Genomic DNA, 27,006 nt, shown 5'->3' with positions numbered 1-27,006 from the left:
AGATGTATATATACAGGGGAGTTTATTAAGGAGTATTGACTCACACCATCACAAGCTGAGGTCCCAGAACAGGCCATCTGCAAGCTGAGGAGCAAGGAAGCCAGTCCAAGTCCCAGAGCTGAAGAACTTGGAGTCTGATGTTTGAGGGCAGGAAGCGTCCAGCACGGGAGAAAGGTGGAGGCCAGAAGAGTAAGCTAGTCTAGGCTTTCCATGTCCTTCTGCCATTTTTTATTCTGGCTGAGCTAGCCCGATTAGATGGTGCCCACCTAGATTGAGAGTGGGTCTGCCTCTCCCAATTCACTGACTCAAATGTTAATCTTTTCTGGGAACACCCTCACAGACACACCCAGGAATAATACTTTGCATCCTTCAATCCAATCAAGTTGACACTCAGTATTAACCATCATACTGGGTCATAACCCAAAATGTAGTTCCCCACAATCATCTGACACCTCCTCTCTCCTTGTGTTCCTTCTGCTCTGTGCCCTTTGCTTCTCTTCCTCCCAAATCATCCCCTTGTACCTTCCAGGACGTTCAAACCCTGATGAAAGGCCAGCTCCATCCTCAGGCTTCATCACGTCACTCACTTCCATATTGCAGCTTCCTGGGTTTCCACCTAATCGGGTAAAGTCCAGCACACACATCTACATTCCAGTTGCAAGGGATGTGTGAGAGGGCTGGGAAAAGAAGCCGACCAGATTCTACCTTGAGAAAGCAGGACAATGCTCCCGAGGTGAGACGCTATCTATGCAAGGAGGGTGTTCAACATTTGGACAGCCACGACTGGAAGATGCCCACTACCCGGGTTTTCATAGTCATAGGCAAGGGGACGTTTTGGCAGTGGAGGATTCAAGATAATTGTTTTTATTATTTTTATTTTTTTGAGAGAGTCTTGCTCTGTCAACCAGGTTGGAGTGCAGTGGTGCGATCTCAGCTCACTGCAATCTCCGCCTCCAGGATTCAAGCCATTCTCTTGCCTCAGTCTCTCGAGTAGCTGGGATTATAGGCACCCACCATCACGCCTCGCTAATTTTTGTATTTTAGTAGAGATGGGGTTTTGCCGTGTTGGCCAGGCTGGTCTCGAACTCCTGACCTCAAGTGATCCGCCCTCCTCAGTCTCCCAAAGTGCTGGGATTACAGGCGTGAGCTACTGCACCCGGCCTAAATTTTACAGGAAGCAGGACTCAGTGATGGATTGGATGTGGACTACAGAGAGAGATGACTAGTTGTCCAGCCTGAGCAACCTGAGAGAAGGTGAGGCCATTTACTGAGACAATGGAAGAAGATAAAGTGAAGGTGGAAATGGTAAGTTCAGTTTGGGACATATTGGCCTTGAGGGGCTTTGTAAATTTTCGGGTTCTCAGGCTCCAGTGGTGGCAGCAGCAATCACCCGTGGCCTTGTGTGTGGCACCCAGGATCTGTTCTAATTCCATCCATCACCAGCTGATTCTCATTTCCCAAGCCTTTGTTCAGGCTATCGAACTCCAGGGATCTGGGTTACCCTCTCCTATTCCTAAACATTATCCCCAGCCAAACCCCATTTAACCTAATTACTAGGCATGTGAGCCTGGGCATACCGCTTCACTGCTCTAGGCCTCGGTTCCTCATCTGTAAAATGAGAGGGTTACAAAATATGACGTGCAAGGGTCCATATAGGTCCATTCTGGTTCTAAATAAAATGCAGCACTTTGCTGATCCACCGCGAGAGAGCACCAGAGAAACGTCCTCACCCAGGACTGCGCTGAAAGTGCCCCGAGCCAGCCAGGCACAGTACCAGGTGGGATGCTGTGAGGGAGGTGGAAATAAGGTGGAACGCCATCCTTCCGCATCCTTCCTACTCAGGCAAACCCTTAGATCTGGGAAAAACGTTCGATAAGCAGCAACCGCAGCCAACATTCTATTTATCCCCTTTATTTCTTTATCAAGACAAAAAGCATTGTCCGGCTCTTCACTGCCAGAATCTCTTAGTTAAATGCATGAATTTTCAAGGTAAATTAGATCCAGTTGGCACATTACAATCACCTGGATGCCCTTAAATACACCCATGCTCCGCTCCCAACCCAGAGCAGCGTGAGAGGCCACAGCCCTCCCATTAGCTAAAAGATGAACTTGGGACAGATTCCTGCTTGGGACGGGTTCCTGCTCGCCCCCCACTCCTGGCCCCCGGAAACTCACAGCCTGGTTGCTAAGTCAGATTTAACTCCTTTGTGGACATTGCCAAAAAAACTTGAGACGATCCTACTACAGGTCTCCAGCAGGGAGCACTGGGGTACACGTCGTACCCTCAAAGCTGGTTCGGCAAAAAGCCCTTGATACGTGGCGAGCTTGCTCTGTTATCCTTACTACGAGAAGCAGGGTGGAATCTTGATCCTTGGATTTCTAGCATACAGTCCTATTATGATAGCTAATCGATGAACTTTCTGGCTTGGAAATGCATGGCCTTGCCAGTCTTTCCCTTTGTGTGTGGTCTAATCCCGGTCATGAACACGAAACACAAAAGCTGCTGTTTGTGGTACGAGCCATACCTTCCTCTCTCACCTCTAAGATGGTGAGAAAAGATAAGTATATCCGCCCAATTCATCTGACAGGGTTTGTGAGGACCACATAAATGTGTATGTACATGTTCTGAAGTGTATAATACAAATGCAATCTCCAGGTGGAATTATTTTAAAGGTGTGATTAAGTTTACCATTAATAATGTAATTATACAAGGGTGTCATTATTTTCAAGGTAATGTTCACATCACAGTGTTTTATTTACAATAGCTAAAATGTAAATGATCTAAATGTCCAACATTATCAAATATCAAGTTGAGACCCTCCCTTTGTTAGTAAGTATTTGAGGACCTATAGCGTGTTAGCCTGTTTTTGCATTGCTATAAAGGAATATCTTGGCCAGGCTCAGTGGCCAACGCCTGTAATCCCAGCATTTTGGGAGGCCAAGGTGGGCGGATCACGAGGTCAGGAGTTCAAGACCAGCCTGGCCAATATGGTGAAACCCTGTCTCTACTAAAAATACAAAAATTAGCTGGGCATGGTGGTGCACACCTGTAATCCCCAGCTCCCTGGAAAGCTGAGAATCGCTTGAACCTGGGAGGTGGAGATTGCAGTGGGCCGAGATTGCACCACTGCACTCCAGCCTGGGTGACAGTGCGAGACTCCATCTCAAAAAAACAAAACAAAACAAAAAAAACAGTGTGTATCACTTCTCCTTTTGCTCTCTTCCTCCTGCTCCAGCTGGTTTCCGCTTTGCCTTCCACCATGATTGTCCATGCTTCCTGTACAGCCTGTGAAACCATGAGCCAATTAAGCCTCTTTTCTTGATAAATTACCCAGTCTGATGTAGTTCTTTATAGCAATGTGAGAATGGACTAATACAATTAATAAAACGTTTCAGAGTCATTTCAGAATCTAACCAATGACTTGGACTTTTCCAGCTTGAGATGCCAGCTTTCCTCTTGCCTCCCCAAGACAATTTTATTTTTGCCATGTCAAAATTTCTTAAACATAATATCTACCAAGGTACAATAGGGACATTTCCTTGTAGAAAGCATGACCATTTCTTAACTTATAGAAACAAGCTCCATGGCAGAGAGGGATCCCCTCTGAGGCCCCACCACATGGTAGTGGCAGCCTGGGATCCCACTCCCGGGATTAGTGATATTGCTGGAGTCTGTATATCTGAAACATAAGAATTATCCTGGACCAGCTGTCTTCATAAGAGAGCTCTTAATAAATAAAAACCAGACCAACTTTTCTGGGCTATTACAGAAAAATGAGCAAAAGAAAATAACAATTGAAGGGTAGCAAATATAACATCCCAAAATATGACACTTTGGTATAAAGATCCTTTTTTTCTTTTCTTTTCTTTTCTTTTTTTTTTTTTTTGAGACTGAGTCTCGCTCTGTTGCCCAGGCTGGAGTGCAGTGGCACAATCTCTCCTCACTGCAACCTCTGCCTCCCAGGTTCAAGCGATTCTCCTGCCTCAGCCTCCTAAGCAGCTGGGATTATAGGCATGCACCATCACGTCTGGCTAATTTTTGTATTTTTAGTAGAGATGGGGTTTCACCATGTTGGTCAGGCTGGTCACGAACTCCTGACCTCAAGTGATCCGCCTGCCTTGGCTTCCCAAAATACTGAGATTACAGGCGTGAGCCACTGTGCCTGGCCAGCATAAGGCTTCTTCTGAGATGAAGGCAATTGAGAGAAAGCAGATACGAGAAAAGCTCTCTGCCCTTCCCTTATTTGCCTAAAAGCAAAACATAGATTTACAGCAGGGTCCCTCCTCTCCTTTCTACCAAAAAGAGATGACTTTACAGCCTTATCAACCTGAAGATGGCACCAGAGGAATCCACATGACAAACTAGCCTTTATCCACTCTTAGTTTCCTTTCCCTTTATTTGCCTTCCCACAATTTGCCACCCCTAAAGACTGAAGGTCCTTTTCCTTGTCTTGTCACTTCTCTAAAGATGTATTGCTCTTTGTTAAAGGTACTATATACAGCAAAGTTCTCAGCCACCTCTTGTTAAAGGTGCTATATACACCAAAGTTCTCAGTCACCTCTTTGACAGTTACTCTTTCTGAGTTTTCTCCATGTGTATATGAAATATACTTGTTAATCAGCTTCTGTTTGCTTTTCTTTTAATAATCTGTCTTTTGTTACACAGATCCCAGTTAAAAACTAAGAAGGATAGAAAGAAAAATTATTTTCCTCTCACAGGCAATTACAAGTTTTAAAACTCAAATATAATTTTTAAGAGAATTTCAAGATCAACTCAAGAAAGAGAAGTATCAATAAAACTCTGGTAGAATTCTCAAGTGTGTTTCTTATAAAAATTGAGTGAATAATATAATTTTAAGTAAAACAAATTGTGTATGCCCTGAACAAGATTAAGAAAAATTTTTAAAAAAAGAAACAGTTAATGGAATTTCATGTGTATTTGTACTATAGATATCTTTCTGGTGTGCAGAGTTATAGGAGAAATCTGAAATTCAACCAGAAAAAAATATTTTAGTCAACTTTTCCTATCTTAGCTAAGATATAGATTATGGATTTTAATTCTTTTTTAATTCTCAAACTGGGGTACTTCAGACTCACCTATCTGAACATGAATTATTGAGTAATACAGCAGTGACACAGGGCTCACCCACAAATTGCTAGTTTGATTACAGCTTCCATATTTGCTTTAAAAATCAGGCTGGGCGCAGTGGCTCATGCCTGTAATCTCAGCACTTTGGGAGGTCAAGGCGGGCAGATCACGAGGTCAGGAGTTCAAGACCATCCTGGCCAACATAGTGAAACCCCGTCTCTACTAAAAATACAAAAATTAGCCAGGCATGGTGGCATCGCCGGTAGTCCCAGCTACTTGGGGGGCTGAGGCAGGAGAATCGCTTGAACCTGGGAAGCAGAGGTTGTGGTGAGCCGAGATGGTGCCACTGCACTCTAGCCTGGGCATCAGAGTGACACTCCATCTTAAAAAAAAAAAAAAAGGTACAAAAATTGAACACACTTTCAAGGTAGCTTTCCCATTTTTTTTAAATTCAATAAGAAAATGTTTATTTTTATTCTAATCACTTAGATCACTTTTAAGTCTAGATTGACTTTTATATATTTAACAGGGCAGTGCATAACTTTACAAGTGAATACAAAACCCTAATTAGAATAAAGGCATTTTCCAGCTGCTTCTCTACAAACGCCAGTTTTCACTTGATTAGTCAAAACCAGAGCTAGAAGCTTCCAAAGCGAACTTGGCACCATCTCATCATCTCAGAACACTGAGAACATTGAGGCCCTGCGGCTTCGTCGATGTGGGCTGCGGGAGGGAGAGGGAGACACAGCAGGTGGTGACCACTAATTGGTCACAATGATAAAGTAGGTATTATTATCCCCACTGCAGAGGTGCAGAAAGAGACACAGAAGCATTGGTATTTTGCCCAGGTTCACACAGCTGGTCAACGGAAATGTCGAGGTTCAAGCACACAGGGGTCCCACCCCAAAGCCCATGCACTTCCTCTCCATTCAGACACCCTGTTCTCAATAGAGAGGGGAAGAGTGACAAAGCCTGGACTGCCCTCGAAAATAACTCTGACTTCTCAGTAATAATTTCCAATTTCTTCTCAGAAACTCCCTAATTTTGAAAATATATTCCTTCTGACAGCTAAATGTCATAATAAATGTTTTTATTATCAATTTAAGTAGTTTCAAAGGATGCTATGTCTGGCCATGGTAGATTACTGCAGTAATGGTCCCTAAGGAGTCACACTTCCCTGGATCCATGACCCTGGAGAGTTCCTTCCCAACTGGACACACGGCTTGCTTTCGCCAAGGGTTATGAAAAGGTGAGCCGGGAAGAAGCCTGAAAATCCCTTGTGTTCTAGGGCTTGCTCCTGCTACTCTTTGCAACCTGCGGTCACCATGTGAGGAAGCCTATGCTAGTCTACTGGTGGAAGAGAGACCACGTGAAGCAGAGACGAGCTGTCCTGGCTGGGGTTCCTAGACCAAGCAGCCTTCCAACTGACACATACATGAGGCCACAGGGTGTGAGAACATGCAGCCCCAGCTGAGCTGAACCGCCAGCTGACCACAGAGATCCACCAACCCAGCCAAGTCCAGAACTACCCAGCTAACCCCCAGATTCATGAACATCATAAATGCTTGTTGTATTAAGCCACTAAGCCTTAGGGTGCTTTTGTTACCTAGCAATTGATCCACTTACATATTATAAAATTTGATATTTTCAAATAAAACTATTATGTCAGTTTTAATGTATCCAGTGTATCCAAAATCCCAAATCAATTTGATGCTCATCATCCATTCAAAGGGTACATTTAAAAACTCAAAAATTTCACATTATTCCTTTTTTCTTTTAGCCCCATTTTCTAACATCCTATTATATCCTATTACCCTATCATACTTCTTTAGAAGAAAGATATCTAGATAAATGTCTATGTTAAAAGTTTTGGCATTTCCTATGACCTAAAGCTCCCACTGTTTTTTTAAAAAAATCACTTATGGATTGTGTTACCACTGCAATTATTATTGGTACACGATTGACCAATATAAAAATATATCAGCTAGGCACAGTGGCTCATGCCTGTGATCCCCGCACTTTGGGAGGCTGAAGTGGGAAAACTGCTTGAAGCCAGGGGGTCCAGACCAGCTTGGGCAACATATGGAGATCCTGTCTCTACAAAAAATGTAAAAATTAGCCCCAGGGGTCATGGCATGTGTCTGTCGTCCCAGCTGTTCAGGAGGCTGAGGTGGGAGGATCGTCTGAGTCCGGTTTGAGGCTGCAGTGAGCTATGATTGCACTCTTGCACTCCAGCCTGGGTGACAGAGCAAGGCCCTGTCCCCCCCCCTCCACCGCCAAAAAAAATGTGTATGTATATATATATATTTTAGTAAAAGGTATCAAGGTTTATTTCAAGTGAATGACACTCCATCTCTACCTTGACTTTCTATCCATTCCCCAAACTAAATAACTCTGTTCCTGGAGCCATTACCACTTTCCCATCTGCTGGAGTTTATATATATATATATATATATATATAGAACAGAGTTTATATATATGTGTGTGTGTATATATATATATATATAGAGAGAGAGAGAGAGAGAGAGAAAGATACATAAAAATATCAAATATAAAGGGTAAAATTTCACTGGAAATAATCTCTTAATGAAATGGATATTTTTATTTTTCAATTAGTTCTTGTATCCAATCAGTGGATCTTATTTTTAGCTAGACAGAGTTATGCATCAATTCTATTTCTACTTTTCATTTTTGTAGATAGAAGCACAGAAAAGCCTTGTTTGAAGACTACTGGGAGTGAAAGGAGTTTACGGCAGTTTTATGTGTCACCCAATTCTCTGACCTCTAGAATTATCTGCACCAAATCAGAGATATCGTCTATAATGAATGATTTATCACCTGACGACTTGATGAGGTCCTTCTTCAAACTGAGTAGGAGCAAATAATTAGAAACCACCTGACTTACCGAAGGATTAACTCCCTGGTCGGTGGTGTCATTTACTTTCTGAACACAGCATTTCTCTGTGACCGTTTGTTTGGTATCCCAGAGGTTCTTCCGCGAAGTACAATCCAGGACAGCTGAGAGGAGTCTCTCTTTTTTTTTTAATAAAATGGGAGCAAGATGACTGTGAAAAGGGAGGGAGGGAAGAGAATGTGCAGTTTATCACAAGCACATTCCCAGGCAGATCAGTTTTAGGAAAGGGCATTTGACATTGAGTATCTAGATATGGATTCCCCTTAAACCAACTGCACCCTTGAACCCTTGGAAAGTCACATTTTGGTTCAAGGATCATTGCTCTATCGGGTCTGATGCACCTTACTCCAGCTGGTGGCGACAAACTCCCTGAGACTTGAAAGGTTAATAGGAGACCTGCCAGTCATTGTCTGTTTCCCTGGTTTTCCACAAAAACGCATCTCTTATGCAAGGGCTTTTAGTAAAAGGTATCAAGATTTGTTTCAAGTGAATGTGACACTCTGTCCCTACCTTGACTTTCTATCCATTCCCCAAACTAAACAACTCTGTTCCTGGAGCCATTACCACTTTCCCATCTGCTGGAGTTTAGGAGTGAATTTTAAGATTATGGTCACTTGAGACCTAGTCCTGTGACATCACTGGTCCAACTATTGAGTCTATTCAAACCTTAAAAAAAAAAAAAAGTCAATAAATCCTTATTCCTCAAAATGGCCATGTCTGTCATATAAAACTGATTTTATCAATATCGTAAAAAACTCAACCTTCATTTAAATCTGGAGGCAAGACATCAGACAGCATGTATGAGGTAGGGGAATATTTAAAATCTCTGAAACTTTGAAGGGGAGTGCATGGATGCTCAACTCCTGTCACCAGAAACACCCAATACCCTGAAGACTAACAGTAAAACTGAGTGTGCCTGTAATCCCAGCACTTTGGGAGGTCGAGGCGGGTGGATCACAAGGTCAGGAGATCGAGACCATCCTGGCCAACATGGTGAAACCCCATCTCTACTAAAATACAAAAAAAATTAGCCGGGCGTGGTGGCACACGCCTGTAGTCCCAGCTACTTGGGAGGCTGAGGCAGGGGAATCGCTTGAACCTGGGTGGCGGCAGTTGCAGTGAGCCGAGATCGCACCATTGCACTCCAGCCTGGCTACAGAGCGAGACTCCGTCTCAAAACAAAACAAAACAAAAAACTGAGTGTGAACAGAGAAAGGAGGACAGGAGTGGGAGAAGGCCCAGCTCACCAAGCATATCCAGCCCAAATAATCGAAATACAAACTCAGGTGGAAAAGTCATTTCTGTGACAAAGTGGAGACACTAGACAGGAAGTAGGATCTTGACATCTCACCAGAAGCCAAACAGGAACACAGCATCTTAGAATTTAGAAACGGCAATCAAGATATTTAAAATGTATATAAATGTACCCAAAGCTACCTCTTCAGTATTCCCTCAGGAAGCAACTGGACCAGTACACAGAAATATCCAATACGGGTGTTCATCATGTTTACTTAATAACAAAATAAAAGCCCTGGAATCCTTAATGCCCATCAGCAGGGAATTGGTTATGTAAATTACAGTGAAGTATGACCATTATGATGGACGTGACCATGACTTACAGTGACGCAGACCTTTTTAGAATGTCATGAAAATGTCTACAACTTGTATGATTAAGAGTAAAAATCAGGTTAACAAAACTGTGTGTTAATAAAATATAAACTTTTAAGTGTGTGTGCACACATGCACACCCCATGCACATACTCAACAAACCAGTCAAAGACAATCAAATGTTACCATCTTGATTGAAAGCGAGGGGCCTATAATTAACCAACCATTAATGTCTAAAATACAAGGTAATGGCACCAGGCCGAACACACAAGCACAGAGCAGAACAGAACACAGGACATCCTGTAACCAAATCATTCTTGGGAGCAGCCCAGGAAACCCCAGGTGGTGTTCAAGAAAAGAAACTAAGTATCTAAGTTAAAAAGGATGAAGCTGGTGCCCAGAAAGCTGAAAGTAATCCCACTAGGGCCTCACCGGCTAAAGAAATCTAACTTCGGCTTGACCTGGGTATGAAGTGTGTTGAAGAACATGGAAAAAAAAATTCTGAAGGATTATGTGATTCCTGAATTTTTAAAAATGTACTAGGGACCCTGGATTTGGGTTTTTTAAAAAAGTGTCATACCTCCCCAACCTGAGGGTGGTTGACTGTACAGAAAGTGCAAGGTGTGCATATATAGTCTAAATCGCTTGTCATTTTTAATCTCAAGGGACCGCCTGTAATCACAGCACTTTGGGAGGCCAAGGTGGGTGGCTCACCTGAGGTCAGGAGTTCGAGACCAGCCTGGCCAATATGGTGAAACCCTGTCTCTACCACAATATACAACAATTAGCTGGGCATGTAATCCTAGCTACTTGGGAGGCTGAGGCAGGGAGAACTGCTTGAACCTGGGAGGCGGAGGTTGCAGTGAGCCGAGATCACACCACTGCACTCCAACCTGGGCGACAGAGTGAGAAGAAAGAGAGAGAGACAGACAGAGAGAGAGACAGAGAGAGAGAGAAATAAATCCCAAGTGACAACAGCAGAGGATCTACTGCACACAAGTTAGAAGCCGTCGGCCGGGCGCGGTGGCTCACGCTTGTAATCCCAGCACTTTGGGAGGCCGAGGCGGGCAGATCACGAGGTCAGGAGATTGAGACCACGGTGAAACCCCATCTCTACTAAAAATACAAAAAAATTAGCCGGGCGTGGTGGCGGGCGCCTGTAGTCCCAGCTACTCGGAGAGGCTGAGGCAGGAGAATGGCGTGAACCCGGGAAGCAGAGCTTGCAGTGAGCCGAGATGGCGCCACTGCACTCCAGCCTGGGCGACAGAGCGAGACTCCGTCTCAAAAAAAAAAAAAAAAAAAAGTTAGAAGCCATCAGCCCAGTTTGACAGCAGTGACATGAAGATGTGTGTGACTCACATCTCACTCAGGAACACAGTTGAGGTGGTGGACTCAGTGACAGTAGAAACTGACTTACTAAAACAGTAGAATGTATAGGCTAAAGGTTGTTTCATGATGTAGAAAGAATAGACCAGAATAAACTCCATTGTCGACGAATGAGGTTTTCTATGGAATGCATTCTATTAGTATATGGTGGGGGGTGGAGAGGCATATGACAGGCAGAAGAATGGAAACAAGGTGATCCCAGGAACACGACCTGGGAGGGTTTCTACCCCTGCACTGTTCAGCAGAAGACAGTATCTTGCCAACAGCATCCATACTCCATGTTTACAGAAGCCTTACACGTTCATGATTTGTGTTCTGAATACTCCTTTTTCCTTCTTCCACCAATGACTTCCTTTAGAGAAGCCTAGTGGGATTGTGACACTGCTTTTTTTGAGATGGAGTCTTACTCTGTCGCCCAGGCTGGAGTGCAGTGTGGCAATCTCAGCTCACTGCAGCTCCACCTCCCGAGTTAAAGTGATTCTCCTGCCCCAGCCTCCCAAGTTGCCGGGGTTACAGATGTGTGCCACCATGCCCGGCTAATTTTTATATTTTTAGTAAAGATGGGATTTCACCACGTTGGCCAGGCTGATCTCGAACTCCTGACCTCAAATGATCCACCCGCCTCGGCCCCCCAAAGTGCTGGGATTACGGGTGCGAGCCACTGCACCGGCCATGACACTGCAATTTTGATCTCACACATTCTCTATGTAAGTGGCTAAATATTTTGAGTATTTATTTTTCTCCTTGTATTTGCACGACTTCCCCCCAGCCTGCTCAATGCCTCCCTTCTAAGGCAACTGTCACAAGGGTTCCCTATCCCAGAATAGGTTTGCATCAAAAAGCAGAACTGCCTATAAAACTTGGGTATCAACAAAAAGTTTGCAAAAAAACACAAGGTAAGGGCTCCCCACTGCAACACAGCTTCTCTGTCCTCATCCCCATAACCACACGCACACAGAAAAGGCAACAGCCAGCAGGGCATGATGGCTCATGCCTGTAATCCCAGCACTTTGGGAGGCCGAGGTGGATGGATCACGAAGTCAGGCGTTCGAGAGACCAGCCTGACCAACACAGTGAAACCCCGTCTCTACTAAAAATACAAAAAAATTAGCCAGGCGTGGTGGCGGGCACCTGTAATCCCAGCTACTCGGGAGGCTGAGGCAGGAGAATCCCTTGAACCTGGGAGTCGGAGGTTGCAGTGAGCCAAGATCACGCCACTGCACTCCAGCCTGGGCGACAGTGTGAGACTCCCTCTCAAAAAAAAAAAAAAAAAAAAAAAAAAAAAAAAAAAAAAAAAAAAAAAAGGGCAATAGCCCCTGGCTGGGGATACAGTCAGGAGAGCTCTGTGGAAGGGGAGGGACCAGAACTTGGGCGAGGCATCCTGGCAACGTCCCAGAGAGGAGACAGAACACCGGGGACCAGGCTGCAGAAGTGTCCTGGGTGAGCAAAAGGATACACTAGAGAGCCCACCATCACGCATGAAGGAGCTCGTAGATGGATGAGGACACTGGTCACTGCTACAGTTATCTTTGCAGAAGGGAGCACCCTGCCCCCAAACCTCAAGAACAGAAAGGGAGAGGAAAACTGAGGATGGTTTTCTGCCAGCCTGGTGGGATGGAGATGAGCGTGAAAATAAACGAAAACTAGTGGGGAAAGGCATGATGATTATTCCTCTATAGTTGACTCTGAGCACTCATTTCCTCTGCACACATAGGCTCAGCTATTGGTGAAGAAAGCAGCCCAAACTGCTAAATCTCATTTACGCCAGAGTGCAAACTGCTGGAATAACTTCATGGAGCAGGTGTTAAAGCTGGCTTCAGTCATCCCCCAAGATGGATGCATTGGCTACAGAGAGACATCTTGTGTCTTGAAGATATACATACTGTTGCTGTAACGCCTGAATATATTTAAAATAAAGAGGAATGTGCTCCAAATCACTGCTCAACATCAAAATGTTTGGAGGCCACCAAACGAACGTGACTCAAACATGAACATGGATGAGTCAACAGAGGATCCTGTTAAGATGGAAGTTCTGGTTTAGTGCCTCTGGGTGAGGCCCAAGTTTCTGCATTTTTCTGAGACAGGGTCTCTCTCTGTTGCCCAGGCTGGAGTGCAATAGTGTGATCACAGTTCATTGCAAGCCTCAAATTCCTGAGCTCAAGCAATCCTCCCACCTCAGCCTCCTGAGTAGCTGGGACTAAAGGTGTGAACCACCACGACTAGCTAAGTATTTTATTTTTTGTAGAGATGGGGTCTCACTATGTTGCCCAGGCTGGTCTCGAACTTCTAGCCTCAAGTGCTCCTCCTGCCTCCCAGTTTTCCGCACTTCCAACAAGCTCCCAATGACATTGACACTGCTGGTGTCAGGACCTCCACTGCAAGGACCAAGTAGCTACACCACAGGGCTCCCCATGCGCCAGGGAGAGGCTCTTCCAGTGACAGGAGACAATGTTTTCACCGAGGGCAGGGATGGATGGGGTAACGTTGACGGGTAAGGTTTGTAAGGGACTGGGAAGGGTCAGATCTGAGGACTCTGACAGGAAGAGAAAGGCAGACCAAGACTGTATTTACCTTGTTTTGATTCTGTGAAAGACTCAGGCAGCAGGCCCCCGGTGATAAAATGTGGAGTGATTCAAGAGCTCAGTCAGGCCAGTCGGAGCTCTGCACTTCACCCCAATATTTTCACGGGAACCCCCCAGCCTGCTCCCATCGGGATAGGCAGGAGACTGGAAAAGAAACAGTGCCCAGTAGGGGCAACGTTAGGTCAAGATGCCAAGCAACTGTAATGCACCTTTTTTTGTTGTTAAAACTTCAAGCTCTACCACAACAGCGTTCTCCTGATGAACACGAGTTATTTCAACAAATGGCATTCCCAGGAATCTTCTCCCACGGCCTCTCTCCCGCCAACAATTCACACTCATCCTCCCATCCAAAAAGGCATAGAACTGCCCAGACACTTTTCATTATTTTTATTGTCTGACAAGCATTTACAACGTTCCATTCATAGACCTAAAAACATAAAAATAGACCTTCTTTCAGCTTATAAAAGAAATATATAAGAACTTTTGACATAGACACATCATGACCTTATGTACAAGAGACAATGGCACCCTCTCCAAGCACCAGACTTCCGAGTGTTTTCAGATGGATGTGTTGCACTGGAGCCAGTAAATGCGACGATTAGAAGCCTCTGCTTCCGTTTTCCATCTGGATGCGATCGAACCGGAGATGATATGGAAAAATGCAGTGATACAAAGGGTATAGAAACCATTCTAAAGCTTTTTAAGAAAACCAGAAGATATAGCAAAAATTTAATAGAATAAAACTTTCAAAAGATCAAGCTCGAAGCCCTGGAAACCCGAAAGGTGGGGGGAATACAGGGTGGGAACGCAGGAAAAGCAGGCAGAGGCACAAGAGCATGATGTACTGAACTCTCTATTGTCTGGAAATATAAAGTCATAACTGATTTTTATAAAATATAACTCCTAAAGCTACTATAAAATTCAGGTCTTTAAAGTACCTACTGATGTGTCAAACACCAAATAGATATTTTCCCCAAAAAGAAAGTTTTCATAGTATTTTAAACCCTTCTTAGGAAGTGGACATTGTGACATGGGAAAAGAAAAAGCTATAAACCTTTTTTAAAAAAAAAAAAGTTGAAAGTGCTATAACTTGTTTTTCTTCTTAGGATTTGGATATCTGTTTAGACTGTTAACGTTTTGAGCATGTTTACCCTGTTTCGTTGGCATGAAGAAAGTGTTAAACACAAGAGAAGTTTTTAAAGAGGTTGTTCTGTTTAAAGGTTTGGTTATGGACTGTCAGGGAAGGGGAAGGTAATCTATGGATGAAGATGCAATTTTGATGGAAAAACCAGTGATCACCATGGCAACCCCATGAGAAGGAGGCTCCCCTCCCTGCCATGTGCAACAGACACACACACCGCCCACCTGGGTGTCATGTTTAATCCAACCAAACTCCCATCTCAAATATAGATTCAAACGTTAAAAAAAAAAAAAAAAAAAAAAAAAATCCGCTTCTTGGAAGAAAAGTATATCCTTAGCATGAGCTTGTTGGCCTTTCATATATAAATATAAAACCACCACGCCTCACTCTCTCTGTAAAAGGTTATATCCTCATTTTTTAGGCTCAGGGATACACTAACACTGTAAAATTCTCATCTATTTGTGCCCCTGTATCTCAGGTAAAATACAAAAAATAGTGTTTCTTTTCTTTCTCTCAAGCGATAAATTTGGATCTCTTTTCAGAGTTTGGCATCTCTATAATTCTATGCAAAACTAGAGCTTCCGAACATGGACACAGAGTTAAGACCAGCCATAGACCAAAACAGGAAGGAAAAAAAAAAAGGCTCATTGAAACATGAATCGCCACCCTCTCCTCACACATTCTTAAAATACACAGAGATTCTCAGACATGGAAGAGGGAAGGGTACAGTCAGAACACTGCAAGCTGTACACGTTTCATTTCATTTTGTGTGTGAAAGAGGTTTCCCCAACTAGGAGACTGATTTCAGATAGAAGGATCGTGTGTGTGCTACTATCCCTTAAATTAATCTGTCGTACATCCATTAACTCCTGGGGGTGATTTGCTTTCCAGTGCTATAGAATCTTTTTTCTTTTAATTGTTCAGGCCCTGATTCATTGAGAATAAATAAAAGCCCTTAGTAATATACAGAAGATAGGACTCAAGCTTATTTGGGATTCTGAGGAATTCTTTCTGATGTTGGTGAAAATGACAAAGTTGGGTGGCTACATGGCTTCAGAACCAAGTCAGCTGCCAAAACCGTGTGTGCAAGAGCGCGACCTAAGGGGACATTCTTGTCGACGGTACAGGAGGGTGGGCAGAGTTAGGGCAGGAAGTATCTACACACATTCTCTACGGGGCAGGTGACACAGTCAGATCTCAGTGTTCAGTTTCCTGGAGGGGGCAAAGTCTTCGCGCCTAACCCAAATGACTTCCTCGCTTGCGCTCTCCAGGCCTCCATTGATCCCCGACAGGGCAGCTTGCTTCTTGAGCTGCGCCATGCGGGACGCGTGACTATCCAGGGTTTTCCGGCCTCTTTCCCGCTGACTGATGGAGGTGGCCTGAAGCCGCTCCTGCAGGTCTCTGTCCACTGAGGCACCCTTCACGGACTCACAGAACTCATCATCGTCACTGAGGATGTCTGTCTCCTTGATGTCATCTTGCTCTTCATACTGAGCAAGATCAAACTGCTCCTCTACCCATCGGTCAGTGTCCCCACCACCGGGGGGCTGCTGGGACTCTTTCTCCGGGCTGCTTGTGGAGATGGCATCAGAATCAATGGTAAACCTGTTCCGAGCCAGCCGCCGCCTCCTCCTCCCAAGAGACTTGCTTGGGGCAGACACTGCACACACACACAAAAATATAAAAATAAAACCCCCACATGCTTTACGTGAGATGAAAATCCACAGAGCAAAGGACAGGAGAAAATAAAAACCGAAATGGTATGCATTGAATGCCTTGATGTCTTTTGGGGCTTAAAGTCTACATATCACCAATCTGTCTTGAAGCATTTACCTTGTCGAGGTATCTGGACTTAGAAGATGTTCTAGCAACTGATGCAAGGGCAAGGGGGAACCGGGGCACACAGGAGAGGTTGTAGGTTATGGGCAAAGGGGTACTCAACTCCCTCTGAAGTAATCTACTATTCTAACCTGTGCACCTAAGAGATGGGTAACACAGACTGCAGCTGCTTTCAAGTAGACAGACTGCTGATTTGGGGATTAGTTAGTGAGTTAGTGTCCTCAATCCTGGCCATGTCCCACAGCCCAGTGCTATGAGGATCCCCAGGGCTGTCCCAGGGTTGTTTAGCTGGAATAGGTCTTTAGTAAGGGTGGGGGTGCATCTATGGTTTTGCTGTCTTTGTAGAATATGCATCACGGAGGCAGAAGCACCAGTCTAAGTTACTTGTTTTCTGGGAACTTGAACGTAACATTTATTGGGATCTGCAGTTAGATTAAGGGCACCACATCCCTCTTAGAGAGCCTATGGAAAAGAGTGGCTCTCAAAGACATGGAATCTTCAGTTATTTCCCTGTCTTCTTTCTGACAAAGTCCCACATGAGCTAGGAGGCTAAGCAAATGTGAGCCTTAGTCTCCCCCAATTACAGTCTGTGTATCACTCATTCTTCTGCAAAGCAATTAACATATCAGTGCCTCAGTGGAATGAGAAATAAAAAACCGATGACATCCAAGCAGTTTGATCAACAAAGTGCTGATAAAGTGACTACCAGTTAAGAAAAAATCATTCTTTCACCTACTGCCCTCTAGGAAGCCAGAATTAAAAACAAGCGAACAAAAGACACCATCCGATCAAGCCAACAATCCCACCACACACATACACGAGTCTGCTCACAGGGAAGGCTGCTTCTCCCTCGAGAGTGAAGCGGTTGTTGGCATTAGACACAAAAAGGTGAAATGCAACACGGGCTTTCCAGTGGAGGGGGAAGAGTCTCAACGCCAACTGGGAGCTGCTTTCCTGAAACCTAAGCCCCAGAACCATCCAATTGCTTCAGTGCTGCTAGAAGATGCCTCATGTCTCAATTACTGCCAAATGCAGCCTTGACTTCAAACCCAGCAGGCACAAGGTTAGAGAGGTCAACGAGGGGCTGAATTGGCTCCCACTGCAGCCATCCTCTGCTTCAGACCCCTGTGTGTCCATCACTATTCCTGAGTGTTCCAGCATCTAAAACTGTGGAACAAATGGACATTACTGTTGGTTGAGGATGGGAATAAAAGCCATTTCCAGGCAAAATGGAAAAAGGGAATAGAAAACAGGGGGAAAAAAACCAAACACCGACTTCTATTGAGAAGAGACAAAAATTCTTGTTCACTTTTATCTCAGCACCAGCAAAATACAGCATCCCTCTCTCCATTTACTACATTAGAACTACCCCAACTCAAAGCTACTGGAAATATTTGTTAATGATTTGCATGCTGAAGTATCTAGGAGTAAAGTGTGTTAATGTCTACATCTTTGAAATATGTCAAAAATAAGATGAGGTGATGGATGACAGATGGATTCTAACACATGAGTGATAATGAGAATATAGAAAAACATTATAGAATATAGATGGTAGGTATGAATTCTTTCAGCTCTTCTATAAGTTTAAACATTTTCATAAGAAAATAGGTAGAACAAAGAAAAAATTTTTTAATCGGATTACTGGCAGATGTATAGTACTTTAGGCTGAATAGGGAAGCAGAGTATTTGGCTTTACTATCCTAGCCAAACAGAACAGAGGGAGAAATAAACTACCTGGGTATTCAAGACAAAGCAAAATGAAGCATGAGTATCTGTTCCTAGTATGCTTGAGAACCCGGCTACCATTACTGAGTTCTTCACCGTCTTTTAGGGATGCAATCTTTGACTATTTCCAGTGGTCACTGTTAAGACTGACCAGCTATTGCTGTGCTGATCTACTCAGGTACCATTTTAAAATCCTCTGACATGAAGACTCTGAGGATAGTGAGATGCCTCCAAAGCAAAGTGATACAGACTTTCTTCAGCCAAAAATGAGCCATCAGGAAGAAAGGTCTTTCAATCAGCTAAATCCAACAGGCTATGACATCAAGGCTTTCTCTTGGTAATCATGATGACGGACGATGGTGTTCAATTGTGGGCTGGTTTCGTTTTCTTTCCAAATGGATCTCAGCAGGAAAACTTCTGAGTGACAGACTAACCATGCTTAGTTTCAAAGTAAATGCAGCTCTGAATTTAGGTTCATTGATTAACAACTGAAAAAGGTGAGTTCCCTGAGGCTGAGACACATATTCCCAAACCTTTTTAAACATTTCCCTAGCAAACAAGAGGGGCAGATAAGACAAATCCAAGATAAAAATCTCTAAAGTGAGTTATAAAGGACCAATAAACTATTCTTCCACGGGGATCCCATGAGAAACTGCGCATATGGACGTATGAAAGACTCTTAGGATACCTCAGAAAACTTAGCAAAGTGCTGGGTGTTCACTGCACTAAGTTTTCAATAAACATTTATCAAATGATTGGAGAAGAGGTTTATAGTAACTAGTCCCCTAAATTAGTTAAATTTAAGGTGCTTAAATAATGTAATATCCCATGTCAAGCCAGGTAGGTTTTGTCTATGAAAACCTTCAAGCATTCACACTTCTGTCCATCCCTCTTCAATAGGTAGGATGGTAATGGGGACAAAGGCCAGAAACTTTTCTGGCAAGTGCAAAGGGGGCCTCTTTTAATGAAATCCTCCCTGCAAAATTCTGGGCTGCCTCTTAAGAAAGGTTTGATAAAAATGTTAGTATCTTGATGTCATTAAGTCCATAAGTATTAAAACAGCTTTCTTCCTAGATACATTTTGCTACCATCGACAGGTGGTAGTATTTATTTTACTTCTCTACTGCTCCACTGTAATGGATTAAGTCCTGCAAGAATATTTATGCTGGGACCATTTAAACTCTAGATTCTTGTTTCCAAGAATAGGTCAAGGCTTTCCCAAATTAACATGGAGACTAAAAATAAAGTTGCGGGCACAAGCCCAGGATAAAAACTGGAAGTGTCATGTGGGCTACCAAACCTAGAATCCTTACTACTGAGAGCAGGCACTGCTGTGCTGCCAGGCTGTGAAGCCACCATGTTCTCAGAACAGAGGGCTGTGACCTTGCTGAAATGTGACACATGGCTTTCTGCTAGACAAAGCTGGCTGGCACGCAAAGCAGCGACTCTCATTCTGCAAGCAGGCTGAGACAGCCTCTCCAGAAAGAGGATGTGTCTGCAACCCAACTTGGCAAATGAGGGAGGAGCTCACCAGCTGAAAGGAGAAGGGAGGCAAAGGGAAGGCTTGAGGGAGGACAAGAGGAATGTAGATACAGGGCGGATCCCCAGGAGCCACTGGGAGGGAGGCAAGGGCAAGGAACTTCACACCAGGGAAAAACCATCCTCCTACATCAGCCCCCACCAGGCCACACCTCACCCCCACTCAACAAAGAGGTCAAGCTCACTGGAGTTCTACTGCGGAGTGGGGGTGACGGGAATCTTGAACGTCCGAATCCCCACAGTACCTGCCCTGCTCATGGCCGGCCTGGCCCCCTTCAGTGCACACAATCTTTTGCCTCCAAAAGGGACATATTGCTGGGACGAGGGAAGGCTCTCGGTTTTGAGGAGCTGTCTTCTGTGCTTATCGCGCAGGATTGAATGCACAGCCTTCAGGAAATCCTTTCGGCTCTCTGGGGAGCTAGGAAAAGAAGATTTACAGATGTTAGAGAATCAGGGCTTAACACATGGGGAACTTCTAAGGCTATCAGGTGCAACCAAATAAATATCCCTTAGGGCCAAAGGCTAAAGACTGAGGCCTTGACTCCAATTTCTATGCCGAGCGGTGATTTCACGGCAGTGATAAAGAGCACATAACTCCTTTCCCTTCATGCTTTGTGATCCATCTCCTGCCGCTGATGTGGGGCAGAGCAGCCCATTAACGAACAGATCTATGGACAGTGGGAGTTTGTACCAAGAAGCTGCCAAATTCTGCTCCTGGCACTCAAGGCAGAGCTTTTCATTACAAAATGTTTTTGAGGGCAAATGAACCACAAGATTCTCGTGGCTCTGCAGAGCACCAAAAGGCCAACGTCTCAACGTTCCTAATGTCCTCTAGAGCTGAGCTCCCTCCTGGTAAATATCAACAGTTCCCATGACACATTTCAACATGTATATATTAAGGGTGTAAAGAACTATAAAATCTTCCCAAGTCCCAATTCTCATGGTAAAAAAAAGTGCTTCCTAGGAGAGTTATTTTTCTTGTTACATTCCCAATATTTTTACCCAGGTAAGTTTCACCTGGTATTCCTTATTAAGTAATGGCATCCATGTAGGCAGGGCTACTAAACCCCATAGGCCTTACCAACAAAATCACAAACAGATGAGCCAAAATAGATGGTAAAGGTGGTGCTCAAACCCCATGAGGTTATACAAACAACATTTCACTTGTAGTCCTGCCAGCTTCCCGGGGATCTGCCCTTTGTTGACCGCTGTCACCCAACACAGAGAGATCTAATGTAGCAACACAAAACATGGGTTTTGAGGTTAAACCCACCATTCATTTTCTTTTTCTTTCTTTTTTTTGACACAGAGTCTCGCTCTGTCACCCAGGCTGGAGTGCAGTGGTATGATCTTGGCTCATTGCAACCTCCATCTCCCAGGTTCAAGTGATTGTCCTGCCTCAGCCTCCCAACTAGCTGGGATTAAAGGCGCCTGCCACCAGGCCTGGCTAATTTTTGTATTTTTAGTGGAGACGGGGCTTTGCCATGTTGGCCAGGCTGGCCTCGAACTCCTGACCTCAAGTGATCTGCCTGCCTTGGCCTCCCAAAGTGCTGGGATTACAGGCGTGAGCCACCATGCCCGGCACCAGTGTTCATTCTCTATAAGGCCTTAGGCAAAGTACCATCTCTAAGCCTTGCTTCCCCATTTGTAAACTAGAGTAAGAATAGTATTAGTTTGGTGCAAAAAAAATTGCAGTTTTTGCCATTAAAAGTAATGGCACTTTTAATTACTTTTCATGGTAAAAACTGCAGTTTCTTTTTGTACCAACCTAATACCTTGGTCTGACTAAATGAAATAATGAATGTAAGGTGTTTAGCACAGTTCATGCTTGGTAAAGGTACCTTCTTACCATACTAACATTATAAAATATTGCTAATAATCATAATATTGATTCTATTGTCTTTTGTAGGTAATCCATAGTATATTAGTACTCACTGTGTGAGGTACTGGGTAATTACTGAGTAAATCACTGAGTATCTATGATTAAATTAAAGTTGGCCAGACATGGTGGCTCACGCCTGTAATCCCAGCACTTTGGCAGGCCAAGGCAGGCAGATCACGATGTCAGGAGATCGAGACCATCCTGGCTAACACCGTGAAACCCCGTCTCTACTAAAAATACAAAAAATTAGCTGGGCATGGGGGCATGTGCCTGTAAGTCCCAGCTACTCAGGAGGCTGAGGCAGGAGAATGGCATGAACCCAGGAGGCAGAGGTTGCAGTGAGCCGAGATCACACCACTGCACTCCAGCCTGGGTGACAGAGCAAGACTCTGTTTCAATAAATAAATAAATAAATAAATAAATAAATAAATAAATGATTCAATATGGGCACATTTAAAGCCAAATATATTAAATGCCATCTGTTGGGATCATCCATCCTATATTTTTAGAAAAATAAAAGAATAGGTTTCATATGCGAGAAGACCTCAAATTCTCATGGGGGAGGGAGAGAAGAGAAGGAAGGGAAAAAGAGGGTGGCAGGGTAGAAGAAAAACAACAAGAAATAAGTAGAAGCCCACATCATGAGCCCAGCTTCCCCTCAAGACGTGCAGGTGATCAACACAGGCCGACCTCTGTATATGCTCCAAATGATCAGGAATCCCGATAACACCTTCTCAAGCTGTCACCTCCTCCCAGCTGACTTTCCATTTACTGCATCTCAGCGATGTTACAGTACAAACAATGCACCAAACACCAGAACACAATGTAAGACACCACATCGTTCCAATCTGCAGAAATGTCAACACGGCCTCGACTTTATAGGCCCGGGCTCACCTGCAGCACAAGTGGAAGACCCTCTCTGGCCTCCCTTCGGACTCGGATTTTACATGGACAATTTCACACACGGCATTTGCCTCTGCATCTAAAGAAATTAAAAAACAATGAATCACGGTATGTTTCAAATGGATTTATTTACATGTTTACAAAAGCATTTTCCAGCTGTGATAGAGGATTAATAATGCAGAACTGTACAAGATCAAAGTTATTTTCCTACTATTCCATGATCTAACGAGATGAAACGACTGAAAGCTTAATGGATGCAAAGAAGAGAACACTTGGAAAATTTCCAGTTGGTAAAATCTTCTAGATGGTCTAAAAGGCCAGTCAATCATACTGACTGAACTCACTTTTTTTTTTTTTTTTTTTTTTTTTTGAGACGGAGTCTCGCTCTGTCATCCAGGCCGGAGTACAGTGGTGTGTTCTCGGCTCACTGCAACCTCTGCCTCCCGGGTTCAAGTGGTTCTCCTGCCTCAGCTTCCTGAGTAGCAGGGATTACAGATGTGCACCCCACGCCCAGCTAATTTTTGTATTTTTGGTAGAGACAGGGTTTCACCATGTTGGTTAGGCTGGTCTCGAACTCCTGATCTCATGATCCACCCGCCTCGGCCTCCCAAAGTGCTGGGATTACAGGCGTGAGCCACTGCGCCCGGCCTGAACTCTTTCAGCCATGCAGTCTGTTTAGCTGAACTATGCATTTCAATTAAATGATTAGTTGTTTTGGCAACAGTTGGACTAAATGGAGCCAAAGCCTCCTATGCAGCAGATTTCATCCGGCCAGGGATACGACAGGTAAGCCTTTGCTGTCTGTTAAGGGAGCCTTCCCCCAGGTGGCTGGGCCTAAAGCCCTGGAGACCTAATGGGGCTTCTCGTCCCCAGCCTACCCCTGGAGTCTACTTTGAACACAGCAGAAAATGGCATATCAAGAAGGTAAGGGACAATTTTAAAATAATTTTGAAGCTCTGTAGTGCCTATAATAGCACAGTACTTTAGGTCATGAATAAAGTGTTTGTGAAAGGAACAATTCACTGCAGACATTCAGGCCATACATTGTGAAGTCTCACTTTCATCCAGTGGTTCAGAACCCTGGTCACAAACCCTCACTGTGGTTGCATGATTTTATCTGCAAAAAATTTTACAAACTTTCCGAACTAAGATAAAAACCTAGAAATTCCACGTTCTGATTCTCAAATCCACTAGAGTGGATTTCATAATGAAAGACATCTTGACTAGTCTTTATAACTCAACTAAAATAAGCTTTTATCTTGATGGTTTTAAACTTGACTTGAATGAAGAATGGAGAGTGAGAATGGAATGTCGTATTACAAAGATGGCTTTGTCTTCAAAATTTGAAGTTTTTATGTGTTTACTCCTCAACGCAGGCAAAATTCCTGGCTTAGAAGCTGTCAGTTTGCAACAGAAATAAACTTTCCCATTTGAAAACCTGGCACGAGGAAACAAAGGAACTAGATAATTCATAACCTACGATTCTAAGTAAGACTTTAGTTATGTAAGTGCTCAAACCTCAAAATGCTAGTGTAGCTGCCCTAGACTCACAACTTACAGGTGCCTGCAAATTCATGTATAAATCAATTTTGCAAAACACATCATAAGTAAAAGGGCATCTGGCAAATCTCTACTGGAAGCTTAGAGAGAAACCTTCTAAAACAAATAATCATTCCAAATATATTTGCCCTACATGGTTTTTGCATTTGAGTTTTCCTACTGTAAGGCAGAAAAACTGTGAAGGAAGAGATGCCTCATTTAATTTGGAAGAGTAACTCAAAGTGTGCAAAATATGGCAAGAGGGTTCTCCTCATGACGTTGGACTAGGGTGGGTTGGTTTTCTGAGGATCAGATCCAGTTTTATTGCTTATGACAAGTGGAAACAAGGAGAGGCTACACAACAGAAATTGGATAGTAGGAACTTAATGTTCATCTTAGACGGCAAATGCATAAAATAGAAATTCACTTGATCAAGCACCTGCAGGTTTCTACCGCCAGGGCTTTTCTTTTTTTTTTTTTTTTTTGAGACGGAGTCTCGCTCTGTTGCCCAGGCTGGAGTGCAGTGGCGCAGTCTCGGCTCACTGCAAGCTCCGCCTCCCGGGTTCACGCCATTCTCCTGCCTCAGCCTCTCCAAGTAGCTGGGACTACAGGCACCCGCCACCACGCCCGGCTAATTTTTTGTATTTTTAGTAGAGACGGGGTTTCACTGTGGTCTCGATCTCCTGATCTCGTGATCCGCCCGCCTCGGCCTCCCAAAGTGCTGGGATTACAAGTGTGAGCCACCGCGCCCGGCCACCGCCAGGGCTTTTCTTTACCAAAGCTGCACCTGCTGTCCAAGTGGGACAGGGAACAGATGTGGCTAAAGAGTTTCCACTTGACTCTCCAGAGATGCTCTTTCCAGGATGTGCCTGGGAGAGCCACACAGCCCACTCCTCCTCTTGAGAACTTGGCCTCAAATTAGGCCCAGGATGGGGAGCTTCCGAGTCACAGAAATATCACTTTTCTTAGTCGGTACCCTGCTACTCATGTGTTTAAAGCATCATCTAATTATATTATCAAGTATACTCATAGCTACCTAACAACTCACTTCACTGCTACGTGGATCATAGAAAAAGAATCAACATTTCAGGCTGGGCGTGGCAGCTCACGTCTGTAATCCCAGCACTTTGGGAGGCCAAGGCGGGAGGCTTGCTTGAGCCCAGGAGTTCAAGACTAGCCTGGGCAAAATAGCAAAACCCCATTTCCACAAAATGTTTAAAAAATTAGCTGGGTGTGTTGGCACATGCCTGTAGTCCCAGGTAGTTAGAAAGGATAGCTTGAGTCTAGAAATTTGAGGCTACAGTGAGCTACGATTGCACCACTGCTCTCCAGCCTGGGCAACGGAATGAGACCCCATCTTTAAAAAAATTAAAATAGGCCGGGTGCGGTGGCTCACGCCTGTAATCCCAGCACTTTGGGAGGCCGAGGCAGGCAGATCATGAGGTCAGGAGATCGAGACCATCCTGGCTAACACAGTGAAACCCCGTCTCCACTAAAAATACAAAAAATCAGCCGGGCGAGGTGGCAGGCGCCTGTAGTCCCAGCTACTCGGGAGGCTGAGGCAGGAGAATGGCGTGAACCTGGGAGGTGGAGCTTGCAGTGAGCCGAGATCGCGCCACTGCACTCCAGCCTGGGCAACAGAGCGAGACTCCGTCTCAAAAAAAAAAAAAAATTTAAAATAAATGTAAAAAAGAATCAACATTTTAAAAGCCTTCTTACTAATAGCAAAGATAAGATTTGTAATACTTTAGGGAAAAAACATGTGCAGTCAATGCTTTTTAGTGCTTTTGGTGGTATTTTTGGATCTCTCAGTTGAAAGGCAAGTGAGTAGTTTACGTGGGCTTTGTTTGCTCACAGTCGCAAGGATTCTTTCAAGAAGCACAGGCTCACTGTACTCAGATGGTAGTCACTATAGTATTAATCTATAGAATAGAATAACTAGAATCTTTTCCAGGAACTTTGAAGACATTACACATCCATTCACTCAGTTCATTCATTCACTTGGTTCATTCATTCAATATTTAATCAATGGCTGGGTAAATAAGAGGCAACAGAAAGACCTAGAGACAAGAGAGTTAAGCATAGGAAAAACAAAAAAAAGATGGCAGAACGGTTAGACCAAGAGTGTGGATTCAAACAAATAATTCCTACACACACCAGAAATACGTGTGTGAAACACCCAGCACAGGTGAGAGTTTACCTGCACTCGCCAAAGCTCGAACCTGCAGCGCTTCCGTGGGGATCATGTGTCGGAATCTGAAGGGGTCCCAGTCCTCATAAATGGAAAGCCTGTGCGATCCTACCTGCAGAGGACAAGGAACCAGCTGCCTAAGAAGAATCTAACCTGCCCCACACCAGTTCCCTGCATTTCCTAAACCAGCGACAGACTCTCACGCAGTAACTCTAGGCATGCCCAAAGGATCTTCACCCCCATGAGCTCCTGTCCATCCAGCAGGAAGTGAGAGGCTGCGTGATAAACATGTTGAGGGGAGGGTGTGCAAAGAAGTTTGCTAAGCAAACGCAGTGAAGAGAGACACACAGAGAAGAGGAGAAAAGGGATCCCAAAAGAAGAACAGGGGCAACAGAGAAAGGGAAAAGTAGCATTAGGAAGGTTCTGGGCCATGGCAGACCCAATCACCAATTGAGTCCAGTTGGTTCCCATTCACAAAAATGAGACCAATTCATTTTTGTGCTCTAAACATAAGCCTGCCTGAAAAGAAGGCAGGATGGGTGATCTCAAGCATCCTTAGCAACACTTAAGAAAGAAAAAAGATCATAAAAAGGCTCATACTGACAAAATGGTAGAATTATGCAGACATAACTGATAAGCAGATAGAGAAATAGTTTCAAACCATGGGG

At 44.2% G+C, this 27,006-nt stretch overlaps 1 protein-coding gene across 13 annotated transcripts in view; it reads right to left on the bottom strand.

Annotated features, from left to right (window-relative positions):
• Positions 1-13,951: 13,951 nt before the first annotated feature.
• The window catches only part of TIAM1 (TIAM Rac1 associated GEF 1), a 457,120-nt gene continuing 444,065 nt past the window's right edge, over positions 13,952-27,006 (bottom strand). For 12 of the 13 annotated variants that reach the window (XM_032174685.1, XM_032174689.1, XM_032174683.1 and 9 more), the window contains 4 exons: positions 26,348-26,450; positions 22,600-22,687; positions 20,069-20,241; positions 13,952-16,380 (listed from right to left, as the gene is read on the bottom strand). In XM_032174685.1, coding sequence (XP_032030576.1) covers positions 15,911-16,380; positions 20,069-20,241; positions 22,600-22,687; positions 26,348-26,450 — 834 coding nt within the window. In that variant the 3' untranslated portion in view covers positions 13,952-15,910. Of the gene's footprint in view, positions 16,381-20,008; positions 20,242-22,599; positions 22,688-26,347; positions 26,451-27,006 lie in introns of all 13 variants that reach the window. The other variant, XM_058428040.1, reaches the window with a different exon arrangement.

Source organism: Hylobates moloch, unplaced genomic scaffold (genome assembly GCF_009828535.3).
Source record: "Hylobates moloch isolate HMO894 unplaced genomic scaffold, HMol_V3 SCAFFOLD_14, whole genome shotgun sequence".
Taxonomy (NCBI): domain Eukaryota; kingdom Metazoa; phylum Chordata; class Mammalia; order Primates; family Hylobatidae; genus Hylobates; species Hylobates moloch.
Note: the sequence above shows the minus strand (reverse complement) of the source record. Positions and strands in the feature narration are given on the sequence as shown.